The 18,314-nt window shown below is 41.2% G+C and overlaps 1 protein-coding gene and 1 long non-coding RNA gene across 3 annotated transcripts in view; one reads left to right on the top strand and one right to left on the bottom strand.

Moving 5' to 3' along the window:
* The window catches only part of LOC118352679 (uncharacterized), a 38,200-nt gene extending 28,060 nt beyond the window's left edge, over positions 1-10,140 (bottom strand). Inside the window, exon 1 of the long non-coding RNA XR_007406660.1 lies at positions 10,002-10,140. This is a non-coding gene — a long non-coding RNA (uncharacterized LOC118352679). The remainder of the gene's footprint in view (positions 1-10,001) is intronic.
* FBXW4 (F-box and WD repeat domain containing 4) overlaps positions 1-18,314 on the top strand; it is a 116,793-nt gene that overhangs the window by 25,581 nt on the left and 72,898 nt on the right. Inside the window, exon 1 of one of the 2 annotated variants that reach the window (XM_025466973.3) lies at positions 9,380-10,135. The exons of the other annotated variant lie outside the window; for it this stretch is intronic. Coding sequence (XP_025322758.2) covers positions 9,414-10,135 — 722 coding nt within the window. The 5' untranslated portion in view covers positions 9,380-9,413. Of the gene's footprint in view, positions 1-9,379; positions 10,136-18,314 lie in introns of those variants that run through there. 2 annotated transcript variants of the gene reach the window in all.

The following is an 18,314-nucleotide window of genomic DNA, read 5'->3' as shown; positions in this document are numbered from 1 at the left end:
GGTGTAGTATATGAGCACATATATATATGTTCATATATATATACACATATATATATGATTTTTTTACTAAAGTAAAAACAAAAAACTTAAATAAGACCTATCCTTATTCCATTCACATTCGAACTTTTGTTCATATTTAGCAACTGAACACAACCCACCATCTGTTCAAAATAATTTAATTGAAACTCCAGAAAAGTTGCTTTTTTGTGTTTCTCTCTCTTGTAGAGGGAGAGTGGGGGGGGGATGGGAAGAGGGAGAGAGAATCTCAAGCAGGCTCCACTCTCAGCATGGCCCCTTGCAGGCCACAGGGCTTGATATCATAACCCTGAGAGTATTACCTAAGCTGAATCAAGAGTTGGACACTTAACCGACTGAGCCACCAGGTGCCCCTGTATTTTCCTCATTTTTAACAGACCCCAAACCTAGGAGAAGATAAATAAATTATATCCTATGGTTTTATTCAGTGTAATGAGTGTCTCAGATGAAAAAATGTACCTGAAGTTAGGCATTCCTTTTTTTTTTTTTTAAGATTTATTTATTTGAGGGAGAGTGAAAGCGAGAGAGACCACAGGGGGAGAGGGAGAAGCAGACTTGCTGCTGAGTGGAGAGCCCAACCTGGGGGGCTCGCTCTCAGGACCGTGACCTGAGCTGAAGGCAGACTCTTTTTTTTTTTTTTTTTTTTTAAGATTTCACTTATCCATTCATGATAGACAGAGAGAGAGAGAGAGGCAGAGACACAGGCAGAGGGAGAAGCAGGCTCCATGCTGGGAGCCGGGACTCCAGGATTGCGCCCTGGGCCAAAGGCAGGCGCAAACCGCTGAGCCACCCAGGGATCCCCTGAAAGCAGACTCTTAACCAGCTGAGTCACCTGGGTACTCCTGAAGTTAGGCATTCTTAAATAGTAATAATTATAGAATCATATATAAGAATTTCATATTTGACCTGGCGTTTTCTTTGAGAAGTACTGATGATGATTCGTTTCTTTCTGGAGTTTAATTATCCCTCTTTTCATAGAAGAGAACTCATAAGATCATATTTGCAAGTATTCTATTTTTTTTTTATTTTAGAGAGATAGGGGTAGCAGGGGACAGGCAGAGGGAGAGAGAATCCCAGGCAGATTCTGGCTGAGTACGGAGCCCCACTCAGGGCTCAATTTTACAATCCTGAGATCGTGACCTGAGCCAAAACCAAGAGTCAGTTCTCAACTGATTATACCAGCTAGACACCCCACATGTATTGTCTTAATGATGACCTTATTTTTATTTATCTATGTATGTATGTGTATTTGTTATAAGTATATATTTATTTATTTAAAGAAATTCCCAGTTGATCATGAAAATTTCACAAGATTTTGTGGTTTCCTTCATCTTTGAGTTTCATATCTTCCATCATCTTGTGCCAAATGAGTCCTGCTGAAAGAGGTCAGGAAAACAACAAATTCTGATGCCACATTGCAACAGGGGAATTTTTCTTATCCTAATGCTGATGGTGTACTCTCTATCAAAATCTATTTGAAAATCACCTATTGACATGAAGAAGGCTATCTCAGACTAAAGTTAACATTACTTAACTGGCAAATCTGAAAATCTGTTTCCTCTTTCCCACAGTTATATTTTATATTTGTATCCTGCCAACCCCCTTACTTATTCTCCTACCCATTGTAGACACGGAGTTCTTAAATTTTTCATATGTATGTGTATATTTACATTACATATGTTTGAGTATTTATATATCATTTCTATAAAAATTGGTGCTTGGAAATGTCTGTTTTCTCACAGTTGAAAAGTTAGAACAGTATCTTGGAATGATATATGTCCCTTTGGAAAATCAATTTTTCTGGTACAGCTGTTAATTTGGGTGACTAGAGCTCTTAAGCAGAGGTTTTGTTGGAGATGACCTATAGGACATTAATTTTACTTTTTTGATTGCACTAGGGGTGACAGGATAGTTTCATATCAGGAATCTCTATCATTCAGGAAACAGTGCTTTCACATGCATTACAATTTTTGCAAAGATTTTCTGTAAAAGTCACAAAAGGCTCAAATGAACTTAAAAAAACCCTTTAATTTGTAGAACAGATTTAGATTACAGAATAATTGTGGTGCCAGTATAGAGAGTTCCTATAGACTTCCATTACCAACATCTGACAATAGTATTGTGCATTTGTAACGATTAATGGACTGATCAGAATCCCTCAGTTTTTACTTAATGTCCCTTTTCTTTTTTGCTCCAGGACAACCCATTACATTTAGTTGTCATATCTCCTTTGGCACCTCTTTGCTGTGACAATTTCTCAGACTTCCATTGTTTTTGATGATCTTGACATTTTTGAGGAACACTGGTCAGGTAGTTTGTAGAATGTCTGTCAATTGGGATTTCTCTGTTTTTTTGTTTGTTTTTTGTTTTTTTTCATTATTTAACTGGGATAATAGGTTTTGGGGAGGAAGGCCACAGAGGTAAAGTACCATTTTCATCATGATATATCAAGGGTACCTACCATCAACATGACTTATCACTGTTGATGTTGACCTTGATTACCTGGCTGAAATTGTGTTTGTCAGCTTTCTCCACTGTAAAGTTACTCTCCCCCGCCTTTCTGTATTGTACTCTTTAGAAGGAATCACTATGTGCAGCCCTCACTTTAGGCATGGGGGTAGGTGAGAGTTATGGTCTGCCTTGGTGGAGATGAAGTATAACACAAATTATTAGGAATTCTCCTGCATGGGTAATGTGTAAAATGAACTTTAATATTAAAATGAACTAATTTAATTAAATTATTCCTTACACTTAGATGTAAGTACTTCTTAGGATTTTTCAAAAACTGATTATTTATGTAATACATGTTCATTGCAAAAGACTTAGAAAATGCAGAAAAGTGTAAAGCAGCAGCAAAAAGAACTATCCATGATTCTGGATCTCATAAGCATCCATTTCTAGCATTTAGTCATATTTCCTTCTGTTTTTTTTCTGCATAATTATTTTAAACAGTACTTTATCATTTATTTATCTTTATTTAAATTCAATTTAGTTAACATATAGTGTATTATTAGTTTCAGGGGTAGAATTCAGTTGCATATAACACCCAGTGCTCATTAGATCAATGCCCATCCCCCAATTACCTTAAAATTATTTCATATGAAATAAAAATATTTTATCTTACTATGACAAAGGGAGGCAGCGGTTTAGCACTGCCTTCAGCCCAGGGCATGATCCTGGAGACCAGGGAACAAGTCCCACGTCGGGCTCTCTGCATGGAGCCTGCTTCTCCCTCTGCCGGTGTCTCTGCTTCACTCTGTGTGTGTCTCTCATGAATAAATAAAATATTTTTTTAAAAATGAATATGACAAAGACAGGGAATTCATAAAAAAAGATCTTGGTAGTATTTAGCATGATGAACATAAACTACCAACCTGATAATTCTTTTTTTATTTATCTTTTATTTTTTTATTTATGATAGTCACACAGAGAGAGAGAGGCAGAGACACAGGCAGAGGGAGAAGCAGGCTCCATGCACCGGGAGCCCGACATGGGATTCGATCCCGGGTCTCCAGGATCGCACCCTGGGCCAAAGGCAGGTGCCAAACTGCTGCGCCACCCAGGGATCCCCCAACCTGATAATTTCTGAAAAGAAAACTAGACTCCATTCTTCTATTTGTGAGATGCTCACATGTTTATAGATACAGTATTCACTATTAGGCTTCTTATTTCTTCTCATTTCTGATAGTCTAATTTGTTTTTTATTTTGCTAATACATGATACACATTTTAAATGGAATAAATAAAGTTTAGTGAAACAGGTCGCTAGTTAACTCTGGTAATAAATTATGTTTCAAATCTCCAACTTTCTTGTTGCATGGTGTGTTTGGACTCATGACAACTCTATTTTCTCTTTGAGAGACTTTATTGATTATGTAAAGGTGAGATATACCTCTTATTAAAAAATCGTGGAATACAGAAAAGTACAAAGCAAATTCCAAAAATTCTATTACCTAGAAATAATCATTATTTTTCAAAAAATTTTTATTTGAGGGATGCCTGGGTGGCTCAGTCAATTACTCTTGATTTCAGCTCAGGTCTTGATCTCAAGGTTGTGAGTTCAAGGCCTGTGATGGGTTCCATGCTGGGCCTGAAGCTTAGTTTAATATTTTTTTTTTTTTTTTTTTTTTCAGGACGCTTGGGTGGCTCAGTGGTTGAGCATCTGCCTTTGGCTCAGGGAATGATCCCGGAGTCCCAGGATCTGGTTCCACAATGGGCTCCCTGCATGGAGCCTGCTTCTCCCTCTGCTTATGTCTCTGCCTCTCTCTCTGTGTCTCTCATGAATAAATAAATAAAATCTTAAATTTTTTTTTCATTTGGGTATAGTTGACCACAATGTTACATTAATTTCAGGTGTACAACATTTTGATTCAACTTCTTTATATGTTATGCCATGCTTATACAAGTATAGCTACCATCTGTCACTACACAACACTATTCCAATATCATTGATCATATTATTTATGCTGTGCCTTTTATTCCTGTGACTGATTTATTTCATAACTGGAAGCCTGTGTCTCCCACTCTCCTTCACCCATTCTGCCTAGCTCCCTACCCCTCCCCTCTGGCAACCACTAGTTCTCTGTATTTATAGGTCTGATTCTACCTTTTGTTTGTTCATTTGTTTTGTTTTTTAGAGTTCATATATGAGTGAAATCATATGGTATTTGTCTATCTCAGTCTGGCTTATTTTACTTAGTATAATACTCTCTAGGTCCATCCATGTTGCTGCAAATGGCACGATATCATCCTTTTTATGGCTACATAATATTCCAGCATGTGTATATCTGTGTGTGTGTGTTTGTATACATATACCACATCTTTCTTATCTATTCATGTATCAATGGACACTTGGTTGTTTCTATATTTTGGCTATTGTAAATAATGCTGCAGTAAACATAGGGGTACATATATCTTTCAAATTAGTGTTTTGTTTCCTTTAGGTAAATACCCATTAGTGGAATTATTGGCTCATATGGTATCGAAATAACCATTATTAACATCATTTCACAAAATCTTCCTTCACATATTTACAAGTAGGAATACATTTATTTTTAAAAAGGCTCATATAATATGTATCACATATATATTGTTACTTAAATTTAACAGAAGAAAATTAAGCTGAAGCAAATTACTAAATTTAGTTTAATTTTTTTTCTTTGCAAGATAAATTAGTTCCTACAAGTCCTTTTAAATTTTTGCAGAAATTATGAAGAGGCTGTAGATCTGTATAGTTAACTCTTAAAAAATAATGGAGATAAGAAAGGAGCTTTAACTGCTTAGAAGCAGCTTTTATTTAGGTACCAGAACTGCTTGATGGCCAGAGGTAAAGTATAATATTAAGTGTGTCTTTATCAGTTGCAAGGGATCTCAGAGGACACTGAAATGTCTTATTCCATTTTCTGCTGTGTATGGCAAAGGCCTGGTTCAGGATAGCTTTGAGGTTAGACTGCCGGTTAGGAACCATGTGACCATAGGCCTCAGTCTCATCTCCTGTTAAAAAACTGGGTTAATAGTATCTTTCTCATGTGATTGTTGATAGGAATAAGACAATACATGGAAAGCTCTTATAATATACTTAATAAAATAAGCTATTATTTTTTTAAAAGATTTTTATTTATTTATTCATGAGAGACAGAGATGCAGGCAGAGGGAGAGGCAGGCTCCATGCAGGAAGCCCGACATGGGACTCGATCCCAGGTCCCCAGGATCACACCCTGGGCTGAAGGCGGTGCTAAACCGCTGAGCCACCCAGGCTGCCCAGTATAAACTATTATTATACAAGAATAATGGTGAACATCTGAATCACTGTATGCCATTGAAAACTGTCATTCACAAAATAATCCCTTTCTCTCTAATTCATCTCAATAATTCCTTCCCCTGTTAAATCTGCCTATTCCTAAGGCTAGGGCCCTGAATGTTAACCAGTGGGTACATGGGTTCCTGTCTGAAACTGCCACCTCTGTTTATAAGAATGGACAGAACACACAATTTTAGTGTTTTTATAATCCTAAGTATACATTATGTATTACCTATAACAGCAATAGTCACTACTATTTGCGTCACTTACATGGACACATATAAAGAACTTTACACTTAAAAATCCTCTTTAAAAGTAAATAATTTAGTGTTTCTAAATACCTAGTATAAAATTCATATTGAGTCTTAAGTTTTTATAATTCCATGTTTCTGGTATTCTAAGTTTAGTGTAATGCTCTCAGTTTGCTTATTACTATGCAAATCAAAATTTTTAATAAAAAGCTTTATGAAAATAAAGGTACATTTCACCTTCCATTATTTTATTATGATTGCTTCCTGAATTTGAACTTCAAGGAAGTTGGTGACTTTTCTTAAAGATATTTTAAAGTCCACTCTACTCTATCTCTCTTTTATGGGGCTATTTATATATTTATTTTCTTGGATAGTAAAATGCTATTCAGGTACTCCATGGACATATACATTTACTTTCATTATAAACCCATCTTTCAGCCATAGTTGATTTTTTTAGGTACTCTGTCCCCAAAAAAGAATCTTGAAAGTAAAAATTGTAGCTGCTTCTCTGAGCTAAGACTATAGTTTTGGGTTTCTTTTCATGCTTAGGACTTTAGGGATACACATCACCACCAAGTAGCAGAATATATGCCAATTTTCCATTTTGGCGCTCCTTTCTACATGGTGAATAGGCTTTTTTTTTTTTTTTTTTTTTGTAAATCATTAAACTATAATTAGTTCAAACAGTTCACTTGATCTCTAGTTTGGGTGTGAAAGAGGATGATTTGTTTTTGAATGATGGTGTAGTTTCTCCATCAATGAAAGTAACATAGGGTAAAGAGCAAGTTACATTTGTGTGAGGGTGGGTTTTAAGACTGACTTGATATATGTTGGGTTAATTAATTTTTTGTGCCTTCAAGTACTCCAGTAAAAACTAGGTCATGTGCATAAACTCAGCTCTACTCTAAAGAGGAATGGTTAAAAAATAATCAAAGAGTAAGAAATTACAAATATGTCTAATCTGAACACAAAACGTAGGAACCATACGCTGTATTCATCTGCCTTCCTTCCACTATGGCTCATGGTACACAAATGTAGCAAAATCAAATGTTGAGTTGATGACTTTACCTCAATTTGCAGCATTCCTACCTCAAGCCTTCTAACAGTATGATACTATGATCTTTAAGAAATGGTTTAAATACTTTAGTTGTACTGGAATGTCATATCAAATATTGCTTTTATTTAAGTAAACCACTGGCAGGAGTTTAGAAATCTTTTTCTACTCAAAGCCTTTGTTGTTGTTGGTTTTTTTTTTGGGGGGGGGTAAGGGTATTTTTTTGTAACAGGATTTGACCTGTAACTATTATTGAGAATTTTCTTAAAGGAGTTCAAAGCATTTTACAGGGATCATCTCATTTATCCCTCGAAAGTAAGGCAGAGGCATTATCTCCACTATAAACTGAGAACACTAAAAGGCCAAATAGGTGGGGTTTTTGTTGTTGTTTTGCTAAGATCAAAAAGTAATTCTAGGGCAAAGCCAGATTCCGGTCTGACCTTGTTACATGATGCTTCTGCAGCACCATAATGCAATGTAGTATCTTCCTAGGTATCCCCTTGGCTATCCTAGATATTGAATAATTTCCAGAGTTGATTTCTGATTCATTCTTGCTCCCTGAAAATGGGTCTTAAGATGTAAATACAAAATAAAACCCTCAAATAGGATTTGGGGTACAGGTTACACAGGGATAGAGTCATCTTCCTCTCTCCCAAATCTTACTGCCTAGTTCAGTGCTATATATAGAAAACGAATTGGGGCCATAAATGCAAGTTACATGTATAAGTTTATTTTTTAAAGATTTATTTACTTATTTATTTGGAGCATGGGCAAGCAGGGGGAGGGGCAGAGGGCGAGAGAATCTCAAATGGACTCCCCACTGAGCACAGAGCCTGATGGAGACTCCATCTCACAACCCTGAGATCAAATCTGAGCCCAAATCAGGAGTCGATGCTCAAATGACTAAGTCACCCAGGTGCCTCTATAATTTTAAATTACCTAGTAGTTACATTAAAATCTATTTTATTTACCCAGTATATCAAAAATCTTATCACTTCAACATGTAATATAAAGTATTAACATGATTAACATTCTTTTCTTTCTTTTTTTTCTTTTTAATTTTTTTTAATTTTTATTTATTTATGATAGTCACACAGAGAGAGAGAGAGAGAGGCAGAGACACAGGCAGAGGGAGAAGCAGGCTCCATGCACCGGGAGCCCGATGTGGGATTCGATCCCGGGACTCCAGGATCGCGCCCTGGGCCAAAGGCAGGCGCCAAACCACTGCGCCACCCAGGGATCCCAACATTCTTTTTCTTATGTAAGTCTTCAAAATCTGGTGTATATTTCACATAGCACACCTCAGTTTGGACCAGGCACATTTTTTTTTTTTATTAAAAAAAAATTTATTCATGAGAGACACAGAGAGAGACACACACACAGGTAGAGGGAGAAGCAGGCTCCATGCAGGGAGCCCCACGTGGGACTCAATCCCGGGACTCCAGGATCACGCCCTGGGCCAAAGGCAAGCGCTAAGCCACCCAGGTGTCCCACGGATCAGGCACATTTCAAATGCCCAATAGTTACAGTTACTAACGCGACGTGTTGGATAGCACCTCTAGACTTCACTAGGGTTTTCTTAGCGCTCTCTTGAATGGTGCCCTTGTGAATGGTATGGGTGGTGTGGGGGAAGGACTCCTGGGTGACCTTGGAGAATCTATCTGCACTTCTATGGGGTGACTAGTAAGAAGCCCCTGCCTTTGCCATTTCCTGATAACATCACAGGGGAGTTTTGGATTCAGGATCTAGAGGACTGCAGCCTCCTGAAATGCCTAAAACAGCAGCTCTCTGTCGGGACCAGGTTCCTATCCAGGCTAAGAAAAATGCCAAGTTCCAGGGATGCGATTTTATGGGGCCCTGGGGGGTGGCCTGTAGAAAGGAGGCATCACCCAAGGAAGAGGAGGGCTTCTAGAGGGGGAAGGCCACAGAAGTGCATGCTTCTTGAGGGCAGAGACACTAACTAGGCAGATTTGTGGAAGTTGGACGCTCTTCTTGGGGCCTTGGCCGGCCCGCAGCGGGCCTCACATGCCAGACGAGTGAACGCATGTGCTTCCCCGCAGGGCTCCCGGCGGCCCCGCTGATGGGGGAGGGGGTCTGCTCCCTGGCTCGGCCCGGCCCGCACCGACTCCACGGCCGCGGGTGTGAGGGGCGGGCCCAGGTCTCGGCCCGCGCCGCCCCATGTGACCCGGTCCGACATGGTGTCGCCTCCTCCCGGGGCGGCGGCGGCGGCGGCGGCGGCTCGGCTCTGCTTGGGGCCGGGCCCGCGGCCGCTCATGGGCAGCCAAGGCCCCCCGGGGCCGCCTGGGAACCGCGGGCCCGGAGAGGGAGAGGGCGGGGAGGCGAGGAAACTGCAGGAAGGGAGGGTCTCGAGGGGGAAGCGAAGGAAGGGGAAGGGGAAGGGAAAAGCGGGAGCCGGGCAGGGCGGAAGAGGAAGCGGGGCGGAAGGGAAGCCGGGGCTGCAGAAAGCGAAGGAGGCAGCGGGGCTGGGGGCCGAGGCGGGAGCGAGGGCAGGCCCGGAGGAGGAAGGACAGGGAGGCGGAAGCGTGGAGGAAGGGGCGAGAAGGATCGTGCGGGGAGATGCGGGGAGCGCAGGGGCGGGCAAGGAGGCCAGAGGAAGAGGTGATGGGAAGAAGGGGGAATGGAGAGCCAGGCCTGGGCGGCAGGAGGACGCGAGGCCGGGCAGAGCGCAGGGACGAGGGGGTCAGGCTTGGGGCTGCATCGCGGGGGCAGGGACGGCGGGGGTGGCCATGGCGGCCGCAGCCGAGGAGGAGGCGGCAGCCCGGGAGCCGGCCGGCCGCCCAGCTGCGGGGCCAGCGCTCTTGCGCCTGCCGGAGGAGCTGCTGCTGCTCATCTGCTCCTACCTGGACATGCGGGCCCTCGGCCGCCTGGCGCAGGTGTGCCGCTGGCTGCGGCGCTTCACCGGCTGCGACCTGCTCTGGCGCCGGATAGCCCGGGCCTCGCTCAACTCCGGCTTCACGCGGCTCGGCACCGACCTGTAAGCGCCCGCTCACCCGCCCGCTCCCCGCCCCGGGCCGGCCCGCGTCCCGGGAAAGGGCGGGGCGCCGCGGCCTGGTCGGCCCTGGGTTGTGTCGCACCCCGGATGCCTGCCGAGGCCCAGAGCCGGCCTCGGCCGGACCCCTCCCCGCGCCCCTCTCCGGTCGGAGGCCCCCCCTCCCGTCGGAGGAAGCCTCCCAGGAGCATCCCTCAGTCGGCACCCTCCCTGGGCGGCTTGTCACAATGAGCCATCTTAAGCACTGCCTTCAGCTTGTAACTGTGTCGTCCCTCGGTGCCTCAGTCCCCGCAGGAGCCAGGCTCGTCTGCGGCTTCGGACGCCTCCTCGGGGCCAGGTGTAGGACCCACCGCCACTATGTGGCCTGTCCCGACGTCTTTGTGGACATTCATCCGCTCACCCTCTGCTGAAGGTGGTTAGGCTGCAGGGCTCAGATAGAATCGAGTATGGAGAAAAGGGCTCAGGCCTGAAAAGAAGGCCCCTGGCCCAAGAGTCAACCATAGTTTGACTTGATAGAGGCAGAGCGACACAAAAAAGGGTGCCTCCTTATGGCGGGGGACTGGATTCGGTCTAGGTGGTATACAAAGGCATGGGATTGCAGTTTGGCCTGATTTGGGTAGTATCTGAGACCTGTGAATGGAAAACTTACTTGAACCACTTGAGCTGTTAAATAGGAAGGGAAAAAAATAGAATTGGTGAGTAAAAGCTTTTAGACTGCACCTAGAACTCCATCCAATTTGGGTTTTAAAAAAGGTAATTCTAAAACAGTATAACAACATTAAAGTTTTTTTTTTAAAACATAAAAGCTATAATGCCATCGCCTTTAGACAACTATTCATTATTTAAAATTACTTTTCAGTTGCATACTTCTTCCCCCCTCTCGGTTGCTGTCTTACTGATCCTGGCAGAGTAGGTGTATAATCAATGTTTGTAAATTCTACCCTGAGATGAAAAACATTCCTCTAATACTAAATTTTCATGTTGTGTCCAGATTTTTGCTATTATAGATAACAATGAAACAAAGCATTTTTGGTAACAGTTTTTGAGATAGGTCACATACCACACATATACCTTTAAAAAAAGTTCCTAAGGATAAATGCTCAAGATTGGCATTATTGGATCAAAGGCTATGGTTTGTAAAATTATACCAAGTACCAGTCAGCACCAGCAAAGAATGATTAAGCCAGTTTCATGTGAAGTTGTAAAAATCAGCTATTTTAGTGGGCATATGATTTTAAGTGTTATAGTTTTAATTTTTTGCCTTTTATTTATTTATTTTACTGCTGACACCAATAAATATTTTCCCATGTGTTTGTTTCACCTGTGAGATTGTCTGTACTTAGTCTTTGCCCATTTATTATTGGGGTCTTGATGTTTTTCTTGTAAATTTGGAATCCTGTGGGTCATAGATACTAGGCTCTCATCTGTCATCTTTGATGCAAATATTTTCCCCAGTCCTTTTTACTTTACTGTTTCTAGCCTGTGGAAATTTCACACTTACATATATCAGAATCTGTCAGTCTTTTGTGATTTTTTTCCTTTTTTTGCCCCAAAGCTGAGAAATTTATAATTTCTCCACAGATCTGATAAATCTTCATTTTGATATTCTGATTTTCTTATAATTCAATTTTTTAAAATAGTTAACGCTTTCATTAATATCAGTTCTATTCTGCTGCAAGGGTGAATTTAACGTTTTTTTCCCTAAACAGCTACCTAGTTACCTCTGTACCTTTTGTTAAATAATCCTTCTCTTTCACTTTGTTTTAGAAAGCTTATGTTGCCAATTATTGTTTATGTGTGTATACACATACACACACATGTGTATATATATATATATATATACATCTGAACTCCGTTTTGTTCCACAAATTATTCAATTTTCATACTATTTTACATATTGTTGCTTTTTGGTAGAGTCTAATATTGGTTAGGGTTAGATTTATCCTTTTTGTGTGTCAGGTCTCCACTCCCACTCAGCTTCCCAGCAAAAAAATTCTGTGCCTTTTCAGAGGTTTCTGTGGTTTTCACTGTACAGTTCACATATATCTAATTGTCAATTTATTATGAAGTATTCCTACATATGTTACGCATTTTGTTTTTATTTCAGTATGTTTTTCAGCTGGGTGTTGTTACTAATGACAGACAAGATTACTATTATCTTTTGTAAATTTTGAACCTGATCATTTTATTTAACGTTTATTCTAGTATGATTTTTGTCTGGTTATCTAGTCAAGTTTGTTATCTAGTATGATGATGATTCTTTGGGATTTTTTTGGTGTGCAGTCTTGTTACCTTCATTTCTTCTAAGAAAAAAAATCTTTGAAAGAACTTATCAGTTGACTTTTAAGGGAAGTTGGCTAAAATGACTGAAACCCAAGGCAACTAAGGCAAAGCTTGGCTTTCTTTCCTAATAGAAACTGAATGAATCAAATAACTGGTGTTTATTTTTCTTTCCTTTTCAAATACTCTAAAAGAGAGATCCTGGGAATGAGTGTTCTGTGAGGAAAAACAATAAAATGAAGATGAGTTTATAGTTATAAAGAACCTTGAGACTGTCAAGTGATATGGCTTTATTATTTATTAGCCATGTGTGTTCTGATTTCTTGCCTGTGTCCTAGGATGGGGTATCTTCGACCTTCTAGGGAAGTTGTTTTACCACGGCACTTCATAAAGACCAGGGTCCCTGCTCATGTTTTCTGAGTTGAGGGGAGAAGTTATGCATGTTACAGCAGGTGGAGAGAATGTTTACCAGTGTGGTCTGTTTCTGGACAGCTGCGGAGGTGTGATAAGCCACCAAGAGAGGTGGTTGTCATCCCTGGAGGGAGACAGCATACACCCCAGTCCTCTTAGGGCATCAGGGAGCCTGGGCCCAAAGTATAATGAGACTATGGCTGCTTGGATGGTAGCAGGGCTGTAGTTTATGGTTTGGGCTAATAAATTGCAGACAGGACAGTGGAATATTTTTATAAGCACAATACAAAACCTCATCTTATCAGAAGTTACACAGCCTCACTGGACCTAAGTTTTATCATCTATAAAGAATGGGAATAGGGGCACCTGGGTGGCATAGTGGTTAAGCAATCTGTCTTTGGCTTAGTTGTGATCCCAGGGTCCTGGGATCTAGTCCCTCATCAGGCTTCCCACAGGGAGCCTGCTTCTCCCTCTGCCTGTGTCTCTGCCTCTCTTTCTGTGTCATCAATCAATCTTTTAAAAAATGGTAATAACCTACCCAGTAAAATGAGGCCATTTGTACTAATGTGTAAGCATCAGCACAGCGTTCAGCACATAGTAGGCATTCAATAAATTGTAAAATGGAGCTTTTTAATTGCTTGGCTTCTCTAGTCTGTATTTAGCAAAAGAGATGGTTTGAATTGGAGGTGCTGCCTAAAGACAGGAGGTGGAGGAAACACACACACATACACACACACACACACACAGCTCAGTTTCTCTCACCTGTCCTGAATGTTTTTGGAAGCATGACAGCAGAACCTGTGGGCCTAGGGTCTGCACTCCCTGCTATAAGAGCCTCTTGATTCTCAGAAACACAAACTGCTAAGGTTTACTGACCTTCCGGCCCAGGGCAAGTCCCATTCAGTTTGGCTGTTCCAAACTGATCATAGCTTTGTTGAGTAAGATGAACTGCTTTGGTTCCTTGTGATTTGTTAATGGTCTTATACTTGTGCTTGAAGGCATTTTGGCCACTTTAAAACCACAAACAAATAATTTGCTTCCCTTTAGGCCTCTTGCCTAAACAGTGAATGTGGGTAGGTGTCCTGAGCTTTTAAAACAAAGTTAACACAAAGACAGTTTGAGTCAGTCATCTGGTTTAAAATCAGTTTTCTTTGAACGTTTTATGAAGCCTGGGGGAATAGAAATATCTTTAATATAAAAATCAAGGAAATGTTTCATATAGCGGTCTTTTAAGTTTTCCCTGAAGGGTAGGGGGGAAACTAACCTAGTTCAGTCTTCAAGAACAAAACAGTGAAATTTAACCCTGTTAGTCGGTAATGAAGGCTAAATGCAAGAAGTAGACAGACAATATGACAGGTGGAAGAGCAAAGGTTCAATCAGTAAATTCCAGAATCTGTCCATTTCCATACTGAAAACGAGCAAGAGCAAAGAACGGAGAATACAGTATACCTGTGTATATATAATCAAAGGGTTTTTTAAAAACACTTTTGCCAGTCTTATGTTAATTCCTCCCAAATTAAGTCCTATATGTTTTCAAACTTGAATTTTAAATATCCTTTGAGCAATACCTGGGTGCTCTCTTGCATTTACTTGAGGTAGATTTGCCTAGAATTAACAATAGGTAGTTTGTAAGGAAGTAAGGCTCTGAGGTGTTTGCCCTGGCATGTACGTTCATTCCTCAGCCAGGGTCTTGCAGGCTTGGAGCTCTTTGAGGCTGGGGAATGGGGTATCTATTTCAGTGATGATTAACGTCCAGAGTGGTAAGATGGACACAGATAAGCAGAGTGTGTTTGTTTGTTTTAAAATGATTGCACCTAAGAGCATTTTTTTGGTCCAGAAAGCATAAAGTTTCCTTTCCTAACTCTGACCTGGAGAAGCATTGCTGCCTGGTTACATTTAAGGTCTGAACAGTGATTTTCAGAGAACAGTTAACAACTTAAAGTAGCTTACGCTTTCTCCTCCTTTCTGCCTTACCTAGGAAGGAGAGTCCCTTGTTCTCCAGTTGATTGAAAAATTTCATAGACGGATATATTTCTCTTTAGTCGTTTTGAAAAGGCCTTATTTTTTAAATAGTTTTGTGAGTTAATAAAAGTTGAGTTCGGTTTACATGCTTAAAATAAATAAAACAATACACCTGTGGAAGCAGGAAATGGTCCAGTGCAGTTAGTACCTCCAAATGCAAACTGGAAGAATGGAAGAGGCCTTTCCCTCCAGGACTGAGAATACAGAGCTGCTTATATTCTTTGCAGTCTTGCAAAACTTGAATAGTAGGGGATGAATTTCCTAACATTCAAGCAAAAACCTGGAGGAAACTTAAAGTCTTCACAGTCTGTAAGATGAGCAACTCCTCTTGGGATGAGATCTCTGAAAATATTTCAGTATCCCATACTTTGAATTTTCTGTGCCTAGCACCTTCACCTTAGGTAAAGATTGTGAGTTCCTGGAATCAAACTGACAGTAAGGTTAATGAGAAACCATACAGATTTTTTTTTAAATTATTTTTGAGTGTTTGACATGGAAAATAATTATCTTTGTGTGACAATGTAACCTTAACTCTGGGTTGACCCTGGCATTGGATTAGTTTCTAGTTCTGACTCCTAACCACAGAACAGGTAGTATTTAGGTAGACTCTTCTTAAGGCCAGTAAATTTTGAAAATTTAAGATGATATCAGCTGTTTGAAAAAGTGAGGACAGAGTCAAGTTTTGAATTTTCAGTGAAAATTGGCATACCCCTCACTCTGATCTACAGAGTCTGGCTAAGCTCCAGAATTTACCTCAGTTGCATCAACCGTCAGACTAGGTTAAGTATCTAAAGATTTGGTTTATTCTTTTTTTTTTTTTAAGATTTTATTTATTTATTTATTTGACAGAGCACAAGCAGAGGGAGCAGCAGGCAGAGGAGGAGGGAGAAGCAGGCTCCCCACTGAGCAGGGAGTCTGATGCGGGGCTCCATCCCAGGACCCCAGGATTATGACCTGAGCCAAAGGCAGATGCTTAGCCAACTGAGCCACCCAGGTACCCCAGATTTGGTTTATTCTTGAGGGAAGTCCTTTGTATTCTGTAGTTATGCTCACATTTGAACAGAATTTAGATGGAAATCCAGTCGTAATCAATGGAAATGACGTGGTTGTGCTAAGAATCTGTTCATGAATCCTGAATCATGTGAACGCTTGAACTGGATCTAAAGCTGAGGACGAGACTATTTGGAGAAAGAATTTATCTCCTGTTAGAGGTTTAGCTGCCTTAACTCTAAGTCAGTTCTCCATTAGACCCAAACCATCCACGTTTCCCTCCCTGGAAGTCTGGGCCACCCAATGGGCCCTGTGCTGCCCCCTCTTTAGCCCACAATTAATTGCCAGTACATTCTTTCTTCTTCTCCTTCTTTTTTGGTATTTGACATGAGCTCAAATTGCTGAGAAAGGTGACAACTGTGAAATGAAGACAGGGCTTAGAGACACCTTAAAAAATACATGCAAAGGCCACTAAATGACAAGAGCAGACCGCCAGGCTCTTTCAAAACATCGCCACGTCTGTTGACTTTCCATTCCATGTCTGCAGCACAAAATTGGAGGTCAAAGAATCATAGGAGTTAGAGATGGAAAAGACATTTGGGGTCAGCCAGTTCATCCCTCCACCTTCTCCTGCCCCTGATTCCGAATCATTCCTTACATTATATTTTTTCCCTCAGCTCTTGTACAGTTTTCACGGTCTTCACTCAGCTCCGGCTGTCACCTTTGGGGAATGATGCTGGAGGCTCCGTCCCGTTTCTCCTCAGCCAAAAGAGATATTGCCTCTCCCCCCAGTTGACATTCATGAAGTTCTTTGTTGGTGGTCTCAGCTGAGAGGCTGAAAACTAACTGGAAGTCTCTCTGCTGCCTGGCGATGGGGCTTTTCTAACAGAATTGAAGCGCATTTAGTACATAATGATGTAGGGGAAGGGCAAGGGCTAGGATATGGTACAGTCATTGCTGAATTTGTTCCTAGACTTATGTTTTTCAAGGCTCTTGACCTGAAAGGAGGTGTGTGTGTACAAGGCATGTGGTATTGTGTGTGTGTGTGTACAAGGCATGTGGTATTGGGGAAGTGGACAGAAGCAAGGAAATTACACTGAATAGGAGTTTGGTAAAATCCAAACTTGGAAGCTGGTAGGTTAAGCAAACAAATAAAAGACACTAGTCCTGTGAAGTAGTAGAGGACTGTTTCAAGAAATGCTTGTTAGGGAAGACACACAGTGGGGCTTACCCTATAGAAGTTTCAGCTTATGGTCAAGTTGAGGAGATCAGATGGGCAGAGGCAAGTATTTTGGAGTAGGGGACTCTATTGCTTTTGGAAGGTCTCTCCTTGCTTTAAGAAAGTAGGGAAAGACAAGTGTTATGTTCACTGGCTGCGTGGTTTGGCAGGGGGAATGGTCATTTTTAGAGGCAGCTTCGGAAGGTTACCCCAGATCCCCATCTTGTTCCAGCAGCTGTTGGGAGCAGTCCGAAGGGGGTATTATGTTTCTTCTGGTAACTCTGCCAAGAATGAGAGGAAATCCACAATATGTGGGCTTTTTGGGGGAATGGGGATGGGGTGGCAGGTGATGGGACAGGGAAATTAAATTGTTTTATAGTAAATATGTTGAGATACTTTTCCTGGAAAGCTGTTTCACCAAAAGGAATGATATTTCCCCTGCTCACTAGCTTGTAATGGGCTCTTTCTCTGCAGAGAAAGGGCAATAGTCTTTTCCCAGTACATCTTTTTCTTTCTTTCCTGTAGCTCCAGCTTTGACCTCCCATGTTTCTTTGAATTTTTTTTTTTTTAAGAAAGTCCATATTGAGTCAAGATTCAGATATAGGTGCTGTGTGCGCATAAGGGGCCTCTCTCTAGAAGGGAGTTAGTAAAGAAGAACCTCTATTTATCCGGTATCTTGGCTGCAGTTTGACTTTATCATAATGGCTTCGAAACTGGAGATGTAAAAACTTTCTGGGTGGCGTCTGGTTCATGTTCTTTCCATCCCTTCATCCAGGCTGGAAGGGCACCAGGGATTTTGAAGCCTGGCTACTTGGGCTGAGAACCTGTTTTAGTGATTAATATGGAACACAGTTGCAAGATTAAAAACAATAAAAAACAACCCCAAGAAGCAGAGCAGTGTGATTATTCCTTACATTTCAGATGGGGAGCCCAGGGAAAAGTCATTTTCAAGGTATGAGAACAAAGTCCACTTGTGAAGCTGATAGTACCTAATTCATGACTCACTGAGAGGATGGCCTGTTCACAAAAAATAGTGGCATCTTTCTTGCTGTCATTTATGCTCAGAAACTGCTAGATTACCCTTTATGAAAGTTGTATTTTGGGATTTGTGAAAAACTGATTCTGTGATCAAATGAGTATGGAAAATGCTGTGCTCCACATGCCTTTTCTGGGAGGTTCACAATGCCTGTTAGTAACTTAAAGGTACTGAGAAGTCTTGTGATAGAGAGACCCGTTTAATTT

Source organism: Canis lupus, chromosome 28 (assembly GCF_003254725.2).
Source record: "Canis lupus dingo isolate Sandy chromosome 28, ASM325472v2, whole genome shotgun sequence".
Taxonomy (NCBI): Eukaryota; Metazoa; Chordata; class Mammalia; order Carnivora; family Canidae; genus Canis; species Canis lupus.
This window is presented reverse-complemented; position numbering and strand designations above follow the sequence as displayed.